This window comes from Dysidea avara, chromosome 3, assembly GCF_963678975.1.
Source record: "Dysidea avara chromosome 3, odDysAvar1.4, whole genome shotgun sequence".
NCBI lineage: Eukaryota > Metazoa > Porifera > Demospongiae > Dictyoceratida > Dysideidae > Dysidea > Dysidea avara.
In genome coordinates this window covers 23,910,245-23,926,406 of record NC_089274.1, presented here as the reverse complement: position 1 = coordinate 23,926,406, position 16,162 = coordinate 23,910,245, and the positions used below count along the sequence as shown (strand labels likewise).

At 37.8% G+C, this 16,162-nt stretch overlaps 1 protein-coding gene and 1 long non-coding RNA gene across 11 annotated transcripts; one reads left to right on the top strand and one right to left on the bottom strand.

Annotated features, from left to right (window-relative positions):
* Nucleotides 1–1,676: 1,676 nt before the first annotated feature.
* LOC136250365 (uncharacterized) lies at nt 1,677–15,410 on the bottom strand. 10 transcript variants are annotated; one of them, XR_010698507.1, is made up of 6 exons: nt 15,141–15,410; nt 14,894–15,045; nt 3,876–3,971; nt 2,866–2,926; nt 1,893–1,949; nt 1,677–1,840 (listed from the first exon to the last, which is right to left on the bottom strand). It is a non-coding gene; the product is annotated as an uncharacterized lncRNA (long non-coding RNA). The 10 variants fall into 10 exon arrangements; XR_010698503.1 differs by lacking the exons at nt 14,894–15,045; nt 15,141–15,410 and adding exons at nt 8,486–8,665; nt 8,716–8,865; XR_010698506.1 differs by lacking the exons at nt 14,894–15,045; nt 15,141–15,410 and adding exons at nt 8,486–8,615; nt 8,666–8,842.
* Nucleotides 8,842–15,511, top strand: LOC136250364 (uncharacterized). Its single transcript, XM_066042563.1, has 2 exons — nt 8,842–9,377; nt 13,717–15,511. The coding sequence occupies exons 1-2, from the start codon at nt 9,023–9,025 to the stop codon at nt 15,414–15,416; spliced, it is 2,055 nt and encodes a 684-aa protein (XP_065898635.1). The 5' UTR covers nt 8,842–9,022; the 3' UTR covers nt 15,417–15,511.
* Nucleotides 15,512–16,162: the final 651 nt, after the last annotated feature.

Sequence of the window (16,162 nt, the reverse complement as noted above, 5' to 3'; positions counted from 1 at the left end):
GTGTATATAGTATTATTTTATCATAAGGTATTAAGCATTATAATTACTATACATGCATTCTGCAATTGCATCATTGGCAGATCTTTACTGTATTATATTGTTATCGATCGATGGTGAGCTTCATATTAATAATACGTATCTTATACACAACATTGTAACACTGATGCATGCACAAGTGTGTAATTGTATATTGTAGTAACCGTGCATGCATGGGTTTATTGCTGCATATGCATGTGCCTATATAATTATATATATATATATAGCTTTATAACCTATATAACTCTTTACACGTACTGTTGCAAGCAGGTTACAGTAGTTGCAAACTATAATGCATTGTTATACGAACTGTAATATTATAATTGTGGTCTATATACAATTATTATTATTATATATCTGTTAAAGAAATCAATGGTTATAATTACGAAAGAGTCCATATGTGTCTGGGTATCTGTGCCATTATGTATTTTAGCTTAAACTTTCTAATAAAACAATCGTTTTGTTGATTGCTTGTATCACTTCATGTATGATATTGATGGAGTCTATCCAAGTATGTAAATCAAAACATGCATATATAGAAAGAGTAAACAAAGTTAAATTAAATATTATACAATTGAAGAAATTTAATGTGCTTGAGTCTATTCTATCGCAATCAGGTCGGTGACATGCATACTACTGGTCTATATATTATTATCTAGCTATCATATCAGTAAGCCATGTATTACAATGAGTCATCCATCTCTTCAGCCTAAGTATGCAAAGAGTATGCTGCTAGGGGGAGGTGGTTGATTGTATACTTTTAATGAAATAAAAGTAATAACCAAAAATGTAAGATTAAAAAAATGCTTTGGACCAGTTGGTCAATAATCCATACATGCTCATATATAAACTACCGGCCTTATACTGAAACTGAAAGGCCAGGATATAGATAGTGTATACGTAATTATCTGTATTATAATTTTATATGCATTTAAATGATGATACTTCCCTTGAGATTATCCATACCTAGATCTGTTATAGTTAGCTATAATGTATTTAATTTTAAGAATAGCGTAATTTTCAAGAGTAGTTGTGTGCATAATTGTGCACATCTTCAACATTATTTCAGCAATCTTTGTGAAAGAGTTACAAAGAACACTATTTGTGACTGGATTTATGAAAAAGGGTCTTCCACACATCCAATTCCATAAACTTGGGAGACCATTCCTTAGTGTTCAAGTAATATAATTATTATCCTGAAACTTTCACCATATATTCAGCTATGTTGGTGCTCATTTCTGACCAAATTTCAAGTCAATAGCTCTTTCCATTCTAAATCTAAAGATATGAATTGCCAAAAATGGCAAACTGGATGTGTGTGGAAGAGTAGGAAGACCCCCCTTTTGCAAATCCGGTCACATTTGTACAGTTGGTATGTGGTTAGTAGATTGCTTGCAACAATCACATCATTCCACCTTTCCATAGTCACAACAATGCCACATACTACCACTGACTACACATGCATGGCACTTTTATGCTGACACAAGTAGAAAGGTCATCAGTGATATCAGTTGAAATTCATCATACCAGGTCTCCAAACAAGCCTTAGGCCTGGATCTCCAGTAAGCACATACACTGCCTTAAATGTTTGGATCCTTACTGTGTACACATAAACATAATGTACTGACTTATGACTAATGTGAGGAATAAAACAATCACAATGGAAAATTTAATGTATACATGATGTGTAAACAGTTTACAATAACACAATACAGACACAACATTCACACTGTAAATGTCAAAGTAGCACTATAATTGTTCTCAGATGTATACAGCAACGTTGAATCACCATTTTCTGTTTCTCCTATAAGTAGAAATATACGTATATCTGTAACCACTGCATGTATGTAGCTTACCTAGCTCAATATGTATAAGCATCTTGTCTTTGCAGTCCCATCAGAATAATTTTACGTCTAATGTAGAAACAAACAGATCTTATACACTGTACATGCAAAGTGAAATATGCATGTAGCAAAATACACAGTACCGTTACAGTAAACTTTAAACGTTGAAAATATTAAGTCATCTAAACCTTCAATGAAAAATCCCTTTACTGTTAAATTACTTTGACAAGCAGAGTACTGTAGTAGTAAAAAAAACAATTTCAACGAAAAGTGAACTCATGTTTGCATAGAAGAGCTGTAGCCACCACACATGCACCTACTGCCTAATTTTACTTGGCAGCTGGATCTGAGATGTATTGACAGACATTGACATGAATGACTCACTCAGCAGCCACCTCCTTAACAACCTCTCTGTATGTAGTGGCCACCTCCTTAATCACTTCTCTATACTGGCCACCTCAAGTAGTTTCCAAACACAGCAAAGGTGTACTACATGACATGTTTTCTAAAGCAAATTCTTTAGCCAGTAAACGGTTCATTACAAAGTATTTTTGTGATGGGTGTGTCCACCTACCATTCTAGTTAAAGTGCTTCGCAGCACACAAGGAAAGCCCCATTCATTGCTCTCAGAGATCAGCCATCCTCATTCAAGTTATCACAATGAGAATGAAGGTTGAAACTTTTCACACTTGTTTACAAGCAAGATGTGGACAGGCAAACATACAATCATACTACACAGAATATGTGGTTTTCCTATATCCAATTTCAGGAAACCAGGTTCATGCCCACAGCTGGCCTACAGCTTAACAGCGCATTGGGTTAGAGTTACTAAACAAACTTTAAAATATTTTACAGAGGAATTAATTTTATTGCTATGTATGATAACTGCTTTGTAGAAATCAATGATCGAATTTCATAGCTTGCAGGCAAATGCCAGATAGTGACAGGGGACTGATACACATTGTTAATTTTATATATGTCATACCTGATGAATGATACCTTCATTCATTTTCCTTACTCACACTCACTGAAGTACCACAATCCACCTACATAAACCACAGCATGTTATGTGCTGTAACACACTGACTAGTGTATGTATATATATATATATATGGCTACACTGCCATTAAATAGATTACTGCATGTCAAACAGCTTACCATGCCTTCAGGCACAATATAACATGCTCAAAATCTAGGTTTATCCAATCGCTATGCATTGTTCACGTGCATGATTTAGCAAGCACAATTATTTTGTCACGTGAGGATGCATAGTAGCCATGGCGCTAGTATTATTGCAAGAAAACCAGCCGCTTTTGCCGAACCTACAACAGAAACAGCCGTGAAATGAATAATAGTCTAAATAGAGTTAGAAAAGGCCCTCAGTAGCGCCCTTGCTTCACTCGTGCGCTACACCCCGGGAATTCAGGTTTATAAATTTCATTGACTCCGCATTGTGCCCGTGTAACTGCTTTAGACTCCATTTAACATTACTCAGATTACTTACCTCATCCACAGCTGTTTCTGCTGTAGGCTTGGCAAAAGTGGCTGGTTTTATTGTGATAATACTAGCACCATGGCAACTATGCATCCTCATGTGACAAAATAATCTATTTAGAGTGTAACGTGAAATAGAGCCTAAAACAGTTATACGGGCACAATATGGAGTCTATGAAATTTATAAACCCTCAGGCCCATAGTAGCACCCTCGCTTCGCTCGTGCACTACAACCCGGGACTTCGGGTTTATAAATTTCATAGAATCCACAATGTGCCCGTATAACTATTATTTAGGGCCCAACTTAAACAAGTATGACAAAATACCTACAAGGACTTGCAAGTGATTACAGTTCAGTATGGATTATAGGGTAATTGCTTGTGAAATCAGCACCATCATAAAGAATTAATGCTAATTGCATTCTTGAATTTTTAAATTATGGAAAGAATGTTTTAATGGAGTGTGAAGGATTATAATTAAGACTCCCTGGGCAGTCCTCACTTTGTTATTAGCAGTGCTGTCTTCTCTGGTGGCTGCTTATCCTCCATTTCATACTTGAAATTATTTATCACATGATAAAGCTTCCAATAGACCCAGCTTTGACAAAAAGTAAAAACTACACTCACACATTCACAGGGATTCACAGGGAAATATTTTATGGTAATTTTATGCATTGATACTCATATCCTACATGCATTCATGTCAGCAACAATTTATTTGCTGGCAACCAAAAAAAACAGTTATTGTAATGTACTCAACAAAATAAAGGCTATAGAACTATTATATATATATGCCTGCAAAAGTAGTTTGTTCTTAGCTGTGCTTGTGCTAACACAAATCACACAGCTGTCCCAATCTTTATCCGATTGAAACTATCATCACCATACATACATATGGTAATACCTGGCCTTAAATAAAGGCCAGAGGAAAGCTACGGTCACTCATGAGAATGACAATGAATGAACCGGCTGACCATTAACTTATAAGTGAATGAGCATAATGCATCTCATGGACTAGACCCATGGACTCACTGACGGACGGGGCTTGAAACAGGAAATGTTGGAGACTGTTTTCACGAATACTATATACGCACCAATATTTTCAAAAGATGATGCTAGAAATCTTAGTTAGGGTACACAGTTGCCATCGATTTAAACTACAACCATAACAAATGCACTTGTAGCTAAAAGTACCTACTGCCACGGGCGTAGGCAGGGGAGTTCAGACGAACCCCCCTTTCAGAGGCAGAATTTTTAAAAATCATACACTGTACCAAGTCTTACAGCCCTGGAGCTCTCTGGTAGCTACTTACCCCACCGGCTCCTCTGTACTACTCTTGAGGGTCACATCACATTAATGCTGAACCATTGCAAATTTTATCTATTACATCACGTGATCAATTGTGCACATGATGCATGGTTGAAATGGTGTGAGTGAAATGGTGAAGGACTGTGTTGAGACATATTACAAGGCAGCTGCTGCTAAACTTGAGTGGTCGTGTTATACATGTGTCAGGTTAGAACAAACTGTGAATTGTTGATGCATATTCAACTGAAGAATGGTTTGTTTATTTTGTTACATGTTGTGGGCACGTGATGTCTCGAACACATAGGAGTACAAGCCAAGACCATCAACAGGAGGACTGGCAGAGAATAATGTATGCCTGGAAAGAAATATTGCCAACTGCTAAGGGACTTGAGTGTGGAGGGCTTCCATGTGCTATGAAATTGAAGTTGGCTGTCAGTATGCTGTCTGGAAGTGAAGATTAATTAGTTTTACAATTGGTTTATAGTTTCATAAGCTGCATAAACAGCACTGTGTAGTTTTTAGTTAGTTAGATGCACAAACCACACCTTTCGATGTTACTGCTTAAGGGCACATTTTATGTATACTTCATTTTCGTTCAAACATGGTCTAAGGGAAGCACCCAGGCCTTCCCCTTAAGGAATTCCACTTTAACTCCAAACCCCTTCAAAAAAATCCTGGCTACGCCCCTAATTGCTCCATCACCAAAGCTAAAAATCTACTATTATACCAAGTGCTGTAGTAATGAAGAAACCAGATATACAAATTTATGAATACTACAGCATTACTGTATTGTCTAATCAAATACTCCATGCATGACTTTTCGAAGACTAAATAGCAAAAATTGTGAAACAATAATATGCATTGCAAGAACTATGTAGATACTGTATGGATTATGTGTAAAGCTCAGTCTATGTGTCCTGTCATCCAGTTTGTAAGCAAAATACACCACACCAAGTGAACAAGTAAGTAGGGTGACAACAGCTGATGCATGAGGATTGGGGTCACCAGTGTACCCCTCAGCTGAGCACCTTATCGTGGTTTGATTTGAAAATTATATTGGGCTTACTCCATTGCTAGGAATCCTACCCAAACACAAAAGAAAAATATAGCCACTACATACATAAACAACCCATAGCAGAAAAATCTCAAAATGTAACAAATAATTATTCTATGGCAGAACTATTGTTATGCATATCAGACAAGCAATGGACTGGACCTAATGGGGATAATGTGCACTTTGTGGATAGTGAGTATAGGGTTGGGAGGTTTTTAGGTATTAGTAGTTAAAAAGGTATTTTTCAGATACCAAAGTGATTTTCTAAAAATACCGAATACCGAATTTGATGTAGTAATTAATTTTTGGTGGTTTAGTGATGACCATACGTACATGAAGTCAAGCCTCATACAACCATAATTACGCTGTGGACAAGCACAGAGCTGTGAGTGCATGTTGAAGTAATCACAATGGTTTTTACTTTTTGGGATACTTCAAAACTTACTTTGCGGCACAATAATATTGTTGTTTCATTTGTTTCTTTTAAAAAAATGTGGGTATAAGTGCAAATCATAGCTTACCCAATTTTATAAGGTATTTAGTGATACCGAAGTATTTCTCCTAATACCGTACCGTTCTTCAAAAATGCAATACCACCCATCCCTAGGTGAGTATATACAATGCACAAATTGTTTTGATTATTCTAATTACTTACTTCAAATACACACACACACACACACACACACACACACACACACACTACAGAAAAAAAAAGAAGGTCACCAGCAGCTAAGCAAAACACAGCAGCCAAGTGAAACACAGCTGTTGCTCCCCAGCGAATTAGCACTGGGAAGCCTCAGTTATTTGAGTTTGGTGCAGGAAAATCCTCTTAGTACAGCACTCGTAAGCCACACAAGGATTGCCCAAGTCTCACAGAGAGAAGTCACAGAACCTGAAGTTCCACAATGACCCCTACACCCCTAAGAGAGACAACGACAGTTGGGTATTAGCTTCCCCAGAAAACACCAGGTACCCATTAATGTTAGAGCTGCTTCCCCAGTTGACACAAGGTCACCAGGTCTTCATTTTACAGCCGAGTATTCAGGAGCAATATGGGTAAAGATTTTTGTTTAAGAAAGCAACAACAACAACAACAACAACAACTTAGCATAACCGGGCATGACCCTTTTGATTAACAGGATGATGTTCTAGCCACTTGGCTATTCTGCCTCTCTCTCTCTCTCTAATGCACACACATACACACACATGCATGCAGTGAACCAGCACTGGAACACCTGTACATTACCCAGGTGATATGAGTCAACACCAGCAAATATCCTGAGACAGGACCAGTTACTCACAGGAGACTGTATCATGTCTCACAGGTGAAGGTATGGACACCCAAAGTCCCATTCACCCACTCTGCGATACATGGATAGTTGGCATTTACGTATACCTCCCTGGTTTATACCAGGTGGCCATTGATGTAACAGCTGGGTGGACACTAGACACACAGACACACTACACACCTATACTATCTGCTTTGTCAGTAGATAAGGTTGGGTTCAAGGCTAACCTGTGCCAATAGTAGCAAATACAATGAATAACACATTATAATCTCACTTGAAATTATATATTATACATGTAAGCATGGACGCAGTTGTGCACTCTGTGAGTACCATATTAAAGTTTAAAATTTCTGAAATGAATTTTAATGAATTGAGGTAATGCCAGGGTCTACTGTTACTCTCCAATACAAGGCAAACTGAGAGGCTACATTTTTTCTTGATGTGTGCCAGACACATGACAATAAATGATGCTCTGCCTAAAATAGTGGTATACCAAGCAGAAAGTTACATAGCTGCATTACACAGCTACGAATATATACTTTCAAAACCGTATGCATGGTGTAGTCCTTGTAAAAGTGAACTCTAGTGGCTAACACTTTGCATATTGAGTTTGTGTGTGCATGTGTGTGTGTGGTTGGCGCATACAGTGTGAAAGGTGGTCATTGGGTTGAGTCAGTTTCGTCTAACACGTACAATATCTCTTTTTTGTGATCAAAAAGTATCTGCTATACACTCTATTGCCTATCGTACCTGTAGTACCATGAAATTGCTCTGCTAAAAGGATAAATTAATATGCATGAATTTCTTGCCTACGTCATGATATACAGCAATAGAGGAAGCACTAAAATAGTTCTAGAAATGTGGCTTGTGATTTAACATTGAACGATCAAGGTGATTTAAACATTATTAATGACAAGCAGCCTTCAGACGCTAGCGAACCCAACTCAGTAGTTGAAATAAAAAATGAGTAACAATTCAAGAGTCAATAGTTTACTAACAGTATCATGATGGGACAGAACCACAACATTTTCTACAGGCCTGAACATTTACATCAATAATAATGTGGTGTTTCCATAATGTTTTAATGAAATCATGACTGCTGCATTGCATGGTGTTGCACAGGCATGGACTGCAGGCGGAGCTGCGACTGTAGTTAACGTCTAGTGCCTTTCCCATGGTCAGAGTTTAAGTGGTGACTGTACAAGTCACTCCTTGCATCTGTGGTATCACAACATGTTTGCTAGTTCATGCAAGTACGGTGGGACAGGAAAATCCAAGGGAACATCATGAGACCTAGTCTCGTGTGTGTGACACCTATCTATGATCAGGCATATTGCAGGGTATGGATACAGTCGAGGATACAGCGTAGAGCATAGATAGTATCTATGCGTAGAGTAAGATGACACACTGCCTTAGGCCATTTACAACACACAAGCACTTTAAATTCACACTAAACTCACAATAAACTTCCAATCTCACTAAACTCCAATACATCCGGAGAGACAGTCAAGGCACTACTCCTGACACCCGCATCCTTCAATATGGTAATAATAGCAGCGCTACCCAAACGTGCGACTATACACGGTGATACTATTCAGGTATTGCCTGATATAACACGTGACTTTTCCTCAGATAACTACCTGAATATATTACGAGAATCGGGTGCATACATTATCTATGGTTTAATCACCGGCTGGAGGTCCATCGATAACTTGTAAGGGAAGTTTCAGCAATGGTAAGCTGCAGGCTTCATTTTGAGAAAGCGTTCCGTTCCGTAGTTTAGCCCATGATTCCGTTCCTTTCCGTAGAATAGCCCCCACCCATCAAAATTTCACGAGTTGCCAGATAGTGGGCGTGTAATTTCGCGTAACCCCCTCGATTTTTGGGGTCGTTTCAGTACCTTTTCTTGTCTAATAATTTATTATTCACGTGTAGTCGAACTGCATCGTAGTAAAGTTGGTGAAGGCCGAGGTATCGCCGAGGTGAAGACATATTAAATGGCCGAAGAAACGTTCACGAAGTTCTATGCGAAGTTAGTGAAAGTGCTACCGATGAATAATATATCGAGTGATTTATATTCTCATAATCTTCTACCTGGTGATCACAAGGCGAAGATTGATGCGTTGGACACACAGAAACAGAAGGCGGAGTACTTCCTAGACCACGTGATCAGGCCAGGTGTAGAGATTGGATACACTGGACAGTTTGATGAAATGCTAAGAGTGATGGAGAATAGTGGTGACCCTCCAGTGAAGTTCCTAGCTGGAGAGATTAAAAAGTTCATCAGCGAAGCGACAACATCGTCACTGTTAAATGTATCACATGGTCATTTTGGAGTTCTTCCCACTCCAGGTAAACATGATGTTTGTTAAAAATTAACACGTGTCATACTCAGAATTGGTAAATGTATCATACCACAAGAAATTTTGACAAAAGAAGTTGACATCGTCAACATTTGTCAGACATCCATCAGCACCTTTAAAAGTATGTATTTAGATCTATGATTTTGAGTTTCATCAACATTTAACTCATAAAGCTGATGAATTAAGTGTGAATTTGTCAATTTTTCCTTCCGTAAAAATCGCACAGTACCAGTATGTTTAAAAGTAGATTTACATGATTGTTATGTGTTTCTGGGATAACCAAACATGCTGGTTCAAGTTGCTATTCCTAGATTTTGGAATTACAATCAGATTCTAATTTGAGAATTCCCACTAGTTTCAACCATCATGCATATCAGTGTAATCTTTTCGTCAAGCAAGGTTAAGAATTTGCAGCAGATTCATCCAGAATTTAGTATACAGTTATAATTTATACAGGCAGAGCATGAGTGTATATGTTGTATAACTGTTATGTAGCACGTAGGTAGGGAGTGTCTCGCAGGACAACTGCACCTCTTATAAAGGCCAGGTTTCCAACATCGATGGTGACCAAGCCAAACGTTGTGGTGACATTCCCTCTACAGTAATGCAGCCACCTGAGATGTTGCGTGTGACTAAAGCTAGTATGCTATGGGCTATTAGTATATTAAAAATTATAAATTTAAAAATAAAGTAGGGATCCAAGCGATAAAAAGTAGTGAAACAAGAGATGAATGATGGTAGCTATTGCAGCATAACTCGGTGGGAAATCCCTACTTTGGCATTGAACACAAAACAATTACTATACCATGTCAAAGTAGGGATTTCCCACCGAGTTATGCTGTAATAGCTACCATCATTCATCTCTTGTTTCACTACTTTTTATCGCTTGGATCCCTACTTTATATTTTTAAATTTATAATTTTTAATATACTAGTTTGTTTAGTTTTTTGTTAAGGCATACAGCATGTGACTGTTCTATTAGGATGACTGCTGTATTAGAGTATCTCAAGTCACGATCAGCCTGCAAAGATGTGCGCTTGCCCAAAAAGGGGCATAGTTTCGGTCAATTACTGATTAGAGTATCTCGAGTCAGCCTTCCAACTTGAAGGTGTGTGGTCACTGAAATACAGCTATCGTAAAAGGGGTGTGTCATTGTGGTCTCAATTGATAGATCAATAATGCATAGAATGAAGAATGGGCATGGTCTTGTTACCTATCGTGAAAGCTGTCTAGTATCGGTACCTCTGTACAGTAGCATAGTCTAAGCGCCTTAAATAATCTTATGGCGTCTATTATGCTGCTTAAAGAAAGTGCTGATATGGAAAATTAATGCCTCGATATGGTTTCGTTGGATGAAGAAGAAGACAAGCAGCCTGATTGAAGATAAAAGAAAAGACAAGGCGCAGAGGGCACACACTCGTCGGAACCCCAAAAGGCACATCCCACTGGTGAGTTTATTATTGTGGCATAAAATGGTGGCCGTGCACTGCTTCATTTGGCCTCTAGGCTTGTGACTGGTCAGTCAGGCAGGCAGTCAGTCTAAAATTCAAGTTTTGGTGATTTTTAAAAATTCTGTATCCGGCCACCTGTAAGTGTTTTGTTGTATTTAATGCTGTTTTATGTATTATATGGACTAGTACTATTCCGTAAAGTTGATTTTCGTCTCATAAGATATCTCTAGGATGATTTTTAAAGGCAGAATTTTGGGTGGCACGCAAAAATTTCACATGGATCCCTACTTAAACGGTACGACCGTACTGTTTGATATAGTACTAACCTGCATTCACTGTGTTCGGCTCTCAATCATTGTGTAGTACTCAGCATACGATGCCTGTGATTGTTCTATCGAACAAAGAAAAGCAGCTAATAGACGATTTAAGTAAACAAAACCTAACTACTGAACCACTACTAGTCTAATTATTACTATGTACACTGGCTAAACTCGAATCTAGTGGTAAGACAAAAACTGGCTGCCACAATTAAATGTAATGGTGAAAATTATTTAGAATATAATAGTTTTATTGACCCATTGCCAAAGGTGGAGAGTACGGTTTAATCTAAACTTTCATGTCATCAGACTAGTAAGGTTTATAAGCATGTTTATATTGTGTGTGTGTGTGTGTGTGTGTGTGTGTGTGTGTGTGTGTGTGTGTGTGTGTGTGTGTGTGTGTGTGTGTGTGTGTGCATGCATGCATGCGTTTGTGTGTGTGTGTGTGTGCATGCATGCATGCGTTTGTGTGTGTGTGTGTGTGTGTGTGTGTGTGCATGCATGCGTTTGTGTGTGTGTGTGTGCGTGCATACGCGCGTGCGCATGTGTGTGTGTGGATTAGAGTTTTGGCCACCGTGTTGGCTTTTTCGACCATCATTAGCTGCTTGGTTGACCTTTGATCCAGTGGCATCTGGTGACGCTATGATCCCACAATCAACTTTTACATGTTAGGCTATAAAAGTATGCAAGTGAACCGTGAGGCGTCTTTCCACCTATTAGGTGAGGTGTCATAGTGGTCTTGGCTGCTGGCACTTGTGCAATGCTGCACAAAACCGCAGCCAGTGCAATATCTGTATATTGCACTGCGGTCAGTGTATTGTAACTTATGATGCACTCATTGTGGTCTGCAAAACCATAACCAGTGCATTATAAGCTATATGCATTCGCTGCAGTCTGCAGCTGTGCCATATGCAAATTATGGCACTGGTGACACCTTTGAACTTGCAGTGACAATTGCAGTTTTATAGTGGATATCATACAGTGCAATGGTGCTGTATAGTAGGAACCACTAAGGAGTAGGCATGGCCCATGAAATAACATCGCCCAAAAACCAGCCTCAATTTTCCTAGACGACAATGAGGCAGTATTGGTTAGGTAAAACTAAACCCAAACAAGCTTTCGTATCAACCTGAAACACTTGCAACAAGTTGCTATGGAATTTTTAAAAATATTTATTTAACGGAATTTTCTACTGACTGCCTGACTGATGCCTTCAGACAAGCATAACTCAATAACGGTTAAGGCTACGGGCTTGATTTTTTCACTATTCAATGTTGCTTCAGCCCGAGAGGTGCCTTTTGGCATACTGCAGTATGTACAATGCATTCTTCATGGACTTACCGGTGTCCTCCTTTGTGTCCCATTCACCTTTACTGACAGCAAAAAGTGTTGATTTGGCAGTAGCACGTGATGGCTTCCCTTTGTAACAAAAATCGTCTGTATTTTTCATAGTGGCTACTTTGATTGCAGAGGTATTTTTTGAACAGTTCTTGATTTGTACTGCTGTGTAATGGGTTTAACATAGCCAACAACAAAGCGTAATGGATACTTCACTTTTCAGATGATAATTGATATAACTGGGGAGCGCGGCCCATTTCTTTCTTTTGGTATGCATGAATTGCAGAGGTGCTTTTCGAACAGTTGTTGATTTGAAATGCTGTGTAATGGGTTGAACATAGCTGACAACAATGTAATGGATACTTCACTTTTCAGATGATAATTGATATGCTTTATTACTGACAACAATGTAATGGATACTTCACTTTTCAGATGATAATTGATATGCTTTATTACTTTGTAGCTGTAGCTCTATTGCTATTCAAACTATCAAAAGGCACTGCTATGATGATCAGCCTATGTACACACTAATTTTCAAGTTATTCCTATACTCGGTTTACCGTGTAGCCGTGACAAAAGTTTGTATTTTTTACGTGAATAATGCTCGTAACTCCTTGGATATTCATCAGATTCACAGCAAACTTGGTACATGAATTTATCTTTATACACTCTTCATTTGTGCCAAAAATCAAGACAATCAAACTACACATTTATATACTACACATTTATATATGTTTTATAACAATTTTCACAAAGTGTGCAAAAAGAAATCGAAGCCCCCATAGCCCCTGTACAGCATAAGAAGGAAAAAACTGAACAAAAAATACACTGAAACTTTGAACACCCATATCGCAAAAGGCTGTTGTGAATTTAATCCAATTTGCTGTGTGATCTATTCCACCTGGCAGACAGCTATAATGCAAAAATGGAGTGCTTTGGAAAAGGGGCCATGGAACTATGCACGTGTGAAAATGCCACTTTTTTTTCTTCCTGTCAATATACTCAAAGTGTGACACGCCAGCTTTCTTGGCCACACTACACACAGTAGTGTGGCTTGATATAGCGTACACGGCAGCCATGTTTGAAGCTCACTGTTTACAGAGTTAAATGTTCCCTAATCCATAGGATTTGGTAAACTCCTATATGTATAGTTATAGTCATATTTTACATAGTGTAATATTGCTGTATACTACTGTGTTTAACTGTGACTTTTAAACATTAGCATCACCATCTTCTGATCTGGTCAGACAAAGTACATCAAAGCTAGTTAAATTTTCAAAAGGTTTAAATATTAATGCAGCCTTTGCAAGAACCACAACGGCAGTTGAAAGCATTTTGGAAACTGCTAATTTTGCACAGCTACGAAGAGCTTGTGTCCAAAGGATCAATACTCTAGGAAGTAATCTTCCTAGAAAACTAGTACCAAAAATAAAACGTACTAGTACACTTGATGAGCTGCTGGACTTACTAGCTCAATCTGAATACTGGAACTGGTTTGATACTAGATTACTTGAAGCACTTACATATGCAACTGGGTCACCTGAGGCAATAGAATGGTTAGAACACTTCAAAGAAGCATATTATCCAAAAAAGATCAGTGAATTAATTCCTTGTATATTTATAAAGCCAATGACAAGGTTTACAAAGTTAGAAGAAAAATTTGATAAACATCCAAGAGATCTAACTGTTTTTGACTTGCTGCAGCATAAATATAAAATTGAAAGGGAGGTGTTGGACATAGATGAAGGAGAATTAGCTTTGTTTTGCATTAAAACAGGTTGTGTTGAACTGACATGGTTCATACCACCAGAACTAGTTTACCGAGCATATACTTCAATGAAGAGGAACCATGATGAGTTGTCATCATTAGCAGTCAAGTCTCTGGTCTGTGAGGAAGCAGATGAATATGCAGGTATTCCTATTTTGTGGCGTGGACAAGAGGTAGGGGAGGTTGGTCCTATTGAACCATTACCAGAACATGTTAGACAAGAGCCATACTCATTACAAAAAGGATTTCAGTGGGTTACACTAAATAGTAGTAATGCTGAAGAGGTCATTAAGTTCATGAATATCAATGAAAATGTCTCTATGAATTCTATGATGTTTTATTATTTTACCACACACCCCCACACAAGGAGCGAGTGGCAATTTGGTATCAGAACAACTAATGGTGAACTTGTAGGTGTAGTGTTGGCTTATCCTATTTGTGTGAGTGTTGGAGGAGTATCGGTTACCTTTCTATATCCTAAAATTACTTGTCACATAAAATATGAAAGTAAAAAGAGACTTTGGTATGTATTGTATAAGGAATTAATGCGAAGGGCTAATATAAATCAAGTTAATCAGATGTTGCTGGGCTTTAAGTATAGTTTCTTGAAGCCTGTGGCAATGATTACTACCTGGAGTTGTGTTGCTTTTCATCCTGCACAATATCTGCTGTTTAGTGCTTCTAAAATGTCCGGTTGGAGGGAAATGACATCAAAAGATGTTCCTAGTGCATTAGCTCTTGTCAACAAGTATTCATCACAGTTTGAGATTGGGCAATTCTTTACTAGTGAGGAAGAATTTTGTCATCATTTTTTATGTCCATTTGTACCAAAATTCATATATACATATATTGTAGAAGTTGAAGATAGCATTACTGACCTTGTCAGTTACAGATTGTTGTATCACAATAGTGGACTTCCACGTGCTGTTACAACCATATTAGTGTCTACACGAACTCCAGTTAAGGACCTAATAATAAACACGACTGTTTCTGTAAAGAACAATAGAGCAATAAGCTTATCAATTTCACAGCAAGATCTGCAAATTGACACTTTGTTGTCATTATCATTCATTGAAGAGTCACCAGTGCAGCGTTGTTTTTACAACTACAAGTATCATGAAGTTTCTCAAGCTAAATTTTGGTGTATAGATTAAACCCAATCATTGTAGCTTAACAACAACAAATTGTGTGCTTAATGTATTATTATTATGTTGCATGATGTTCATTTGTCTATAATTAAATTCCAATACTCTGATACACAACATTTTCTATTAATAAGTTACGTTACTTTGATTAATTAGCCACATTGGATTATTGGATGATGGATTTGTGCTAGATGAACTGCTGCTGGTTATGACTGTCTTATTTTCTCATGTTTATGGTGGCTGTAATTGCAGGTTAAAAAATTTATGACCTGTTAGCAGTACATATGTTGTGAGTAATAGGCATGAATAATTTTATAACTATATACAGGCAAACAAAATGTGTCAAGCCACAAAAAGCAGGCATGGACTAAGTTATTCTGTATAATTATTTGGTTACATCTAGTTCCAGCTATGTTAGCTAATAGTGCAGTAACTGCACATTTATGCTGATGTGATTATATATCTCTTTCCCTCTAAATTTATCGGCATGCACGTAGCTACCAGTTGACATTATACACACATTTTCTGTGCAGTGGTAAAATAATGCAGCATGGGCAGTGTTTCCTGTTTTGTAAACATATATATCAATAATGGTCTAATGCATACACTGTGTATATAAACACACTTTAGACCAGCAGTCTAAAGGCTATGGGGGGAAATTAGCCTTCCTGTGGCCTGATTTTAAAGGTTTTGTAAAATCTTGTGGTTTACTTTATTATGTTTTGTTGTAGGGTTGCCTTTAGACTTTGTGCATG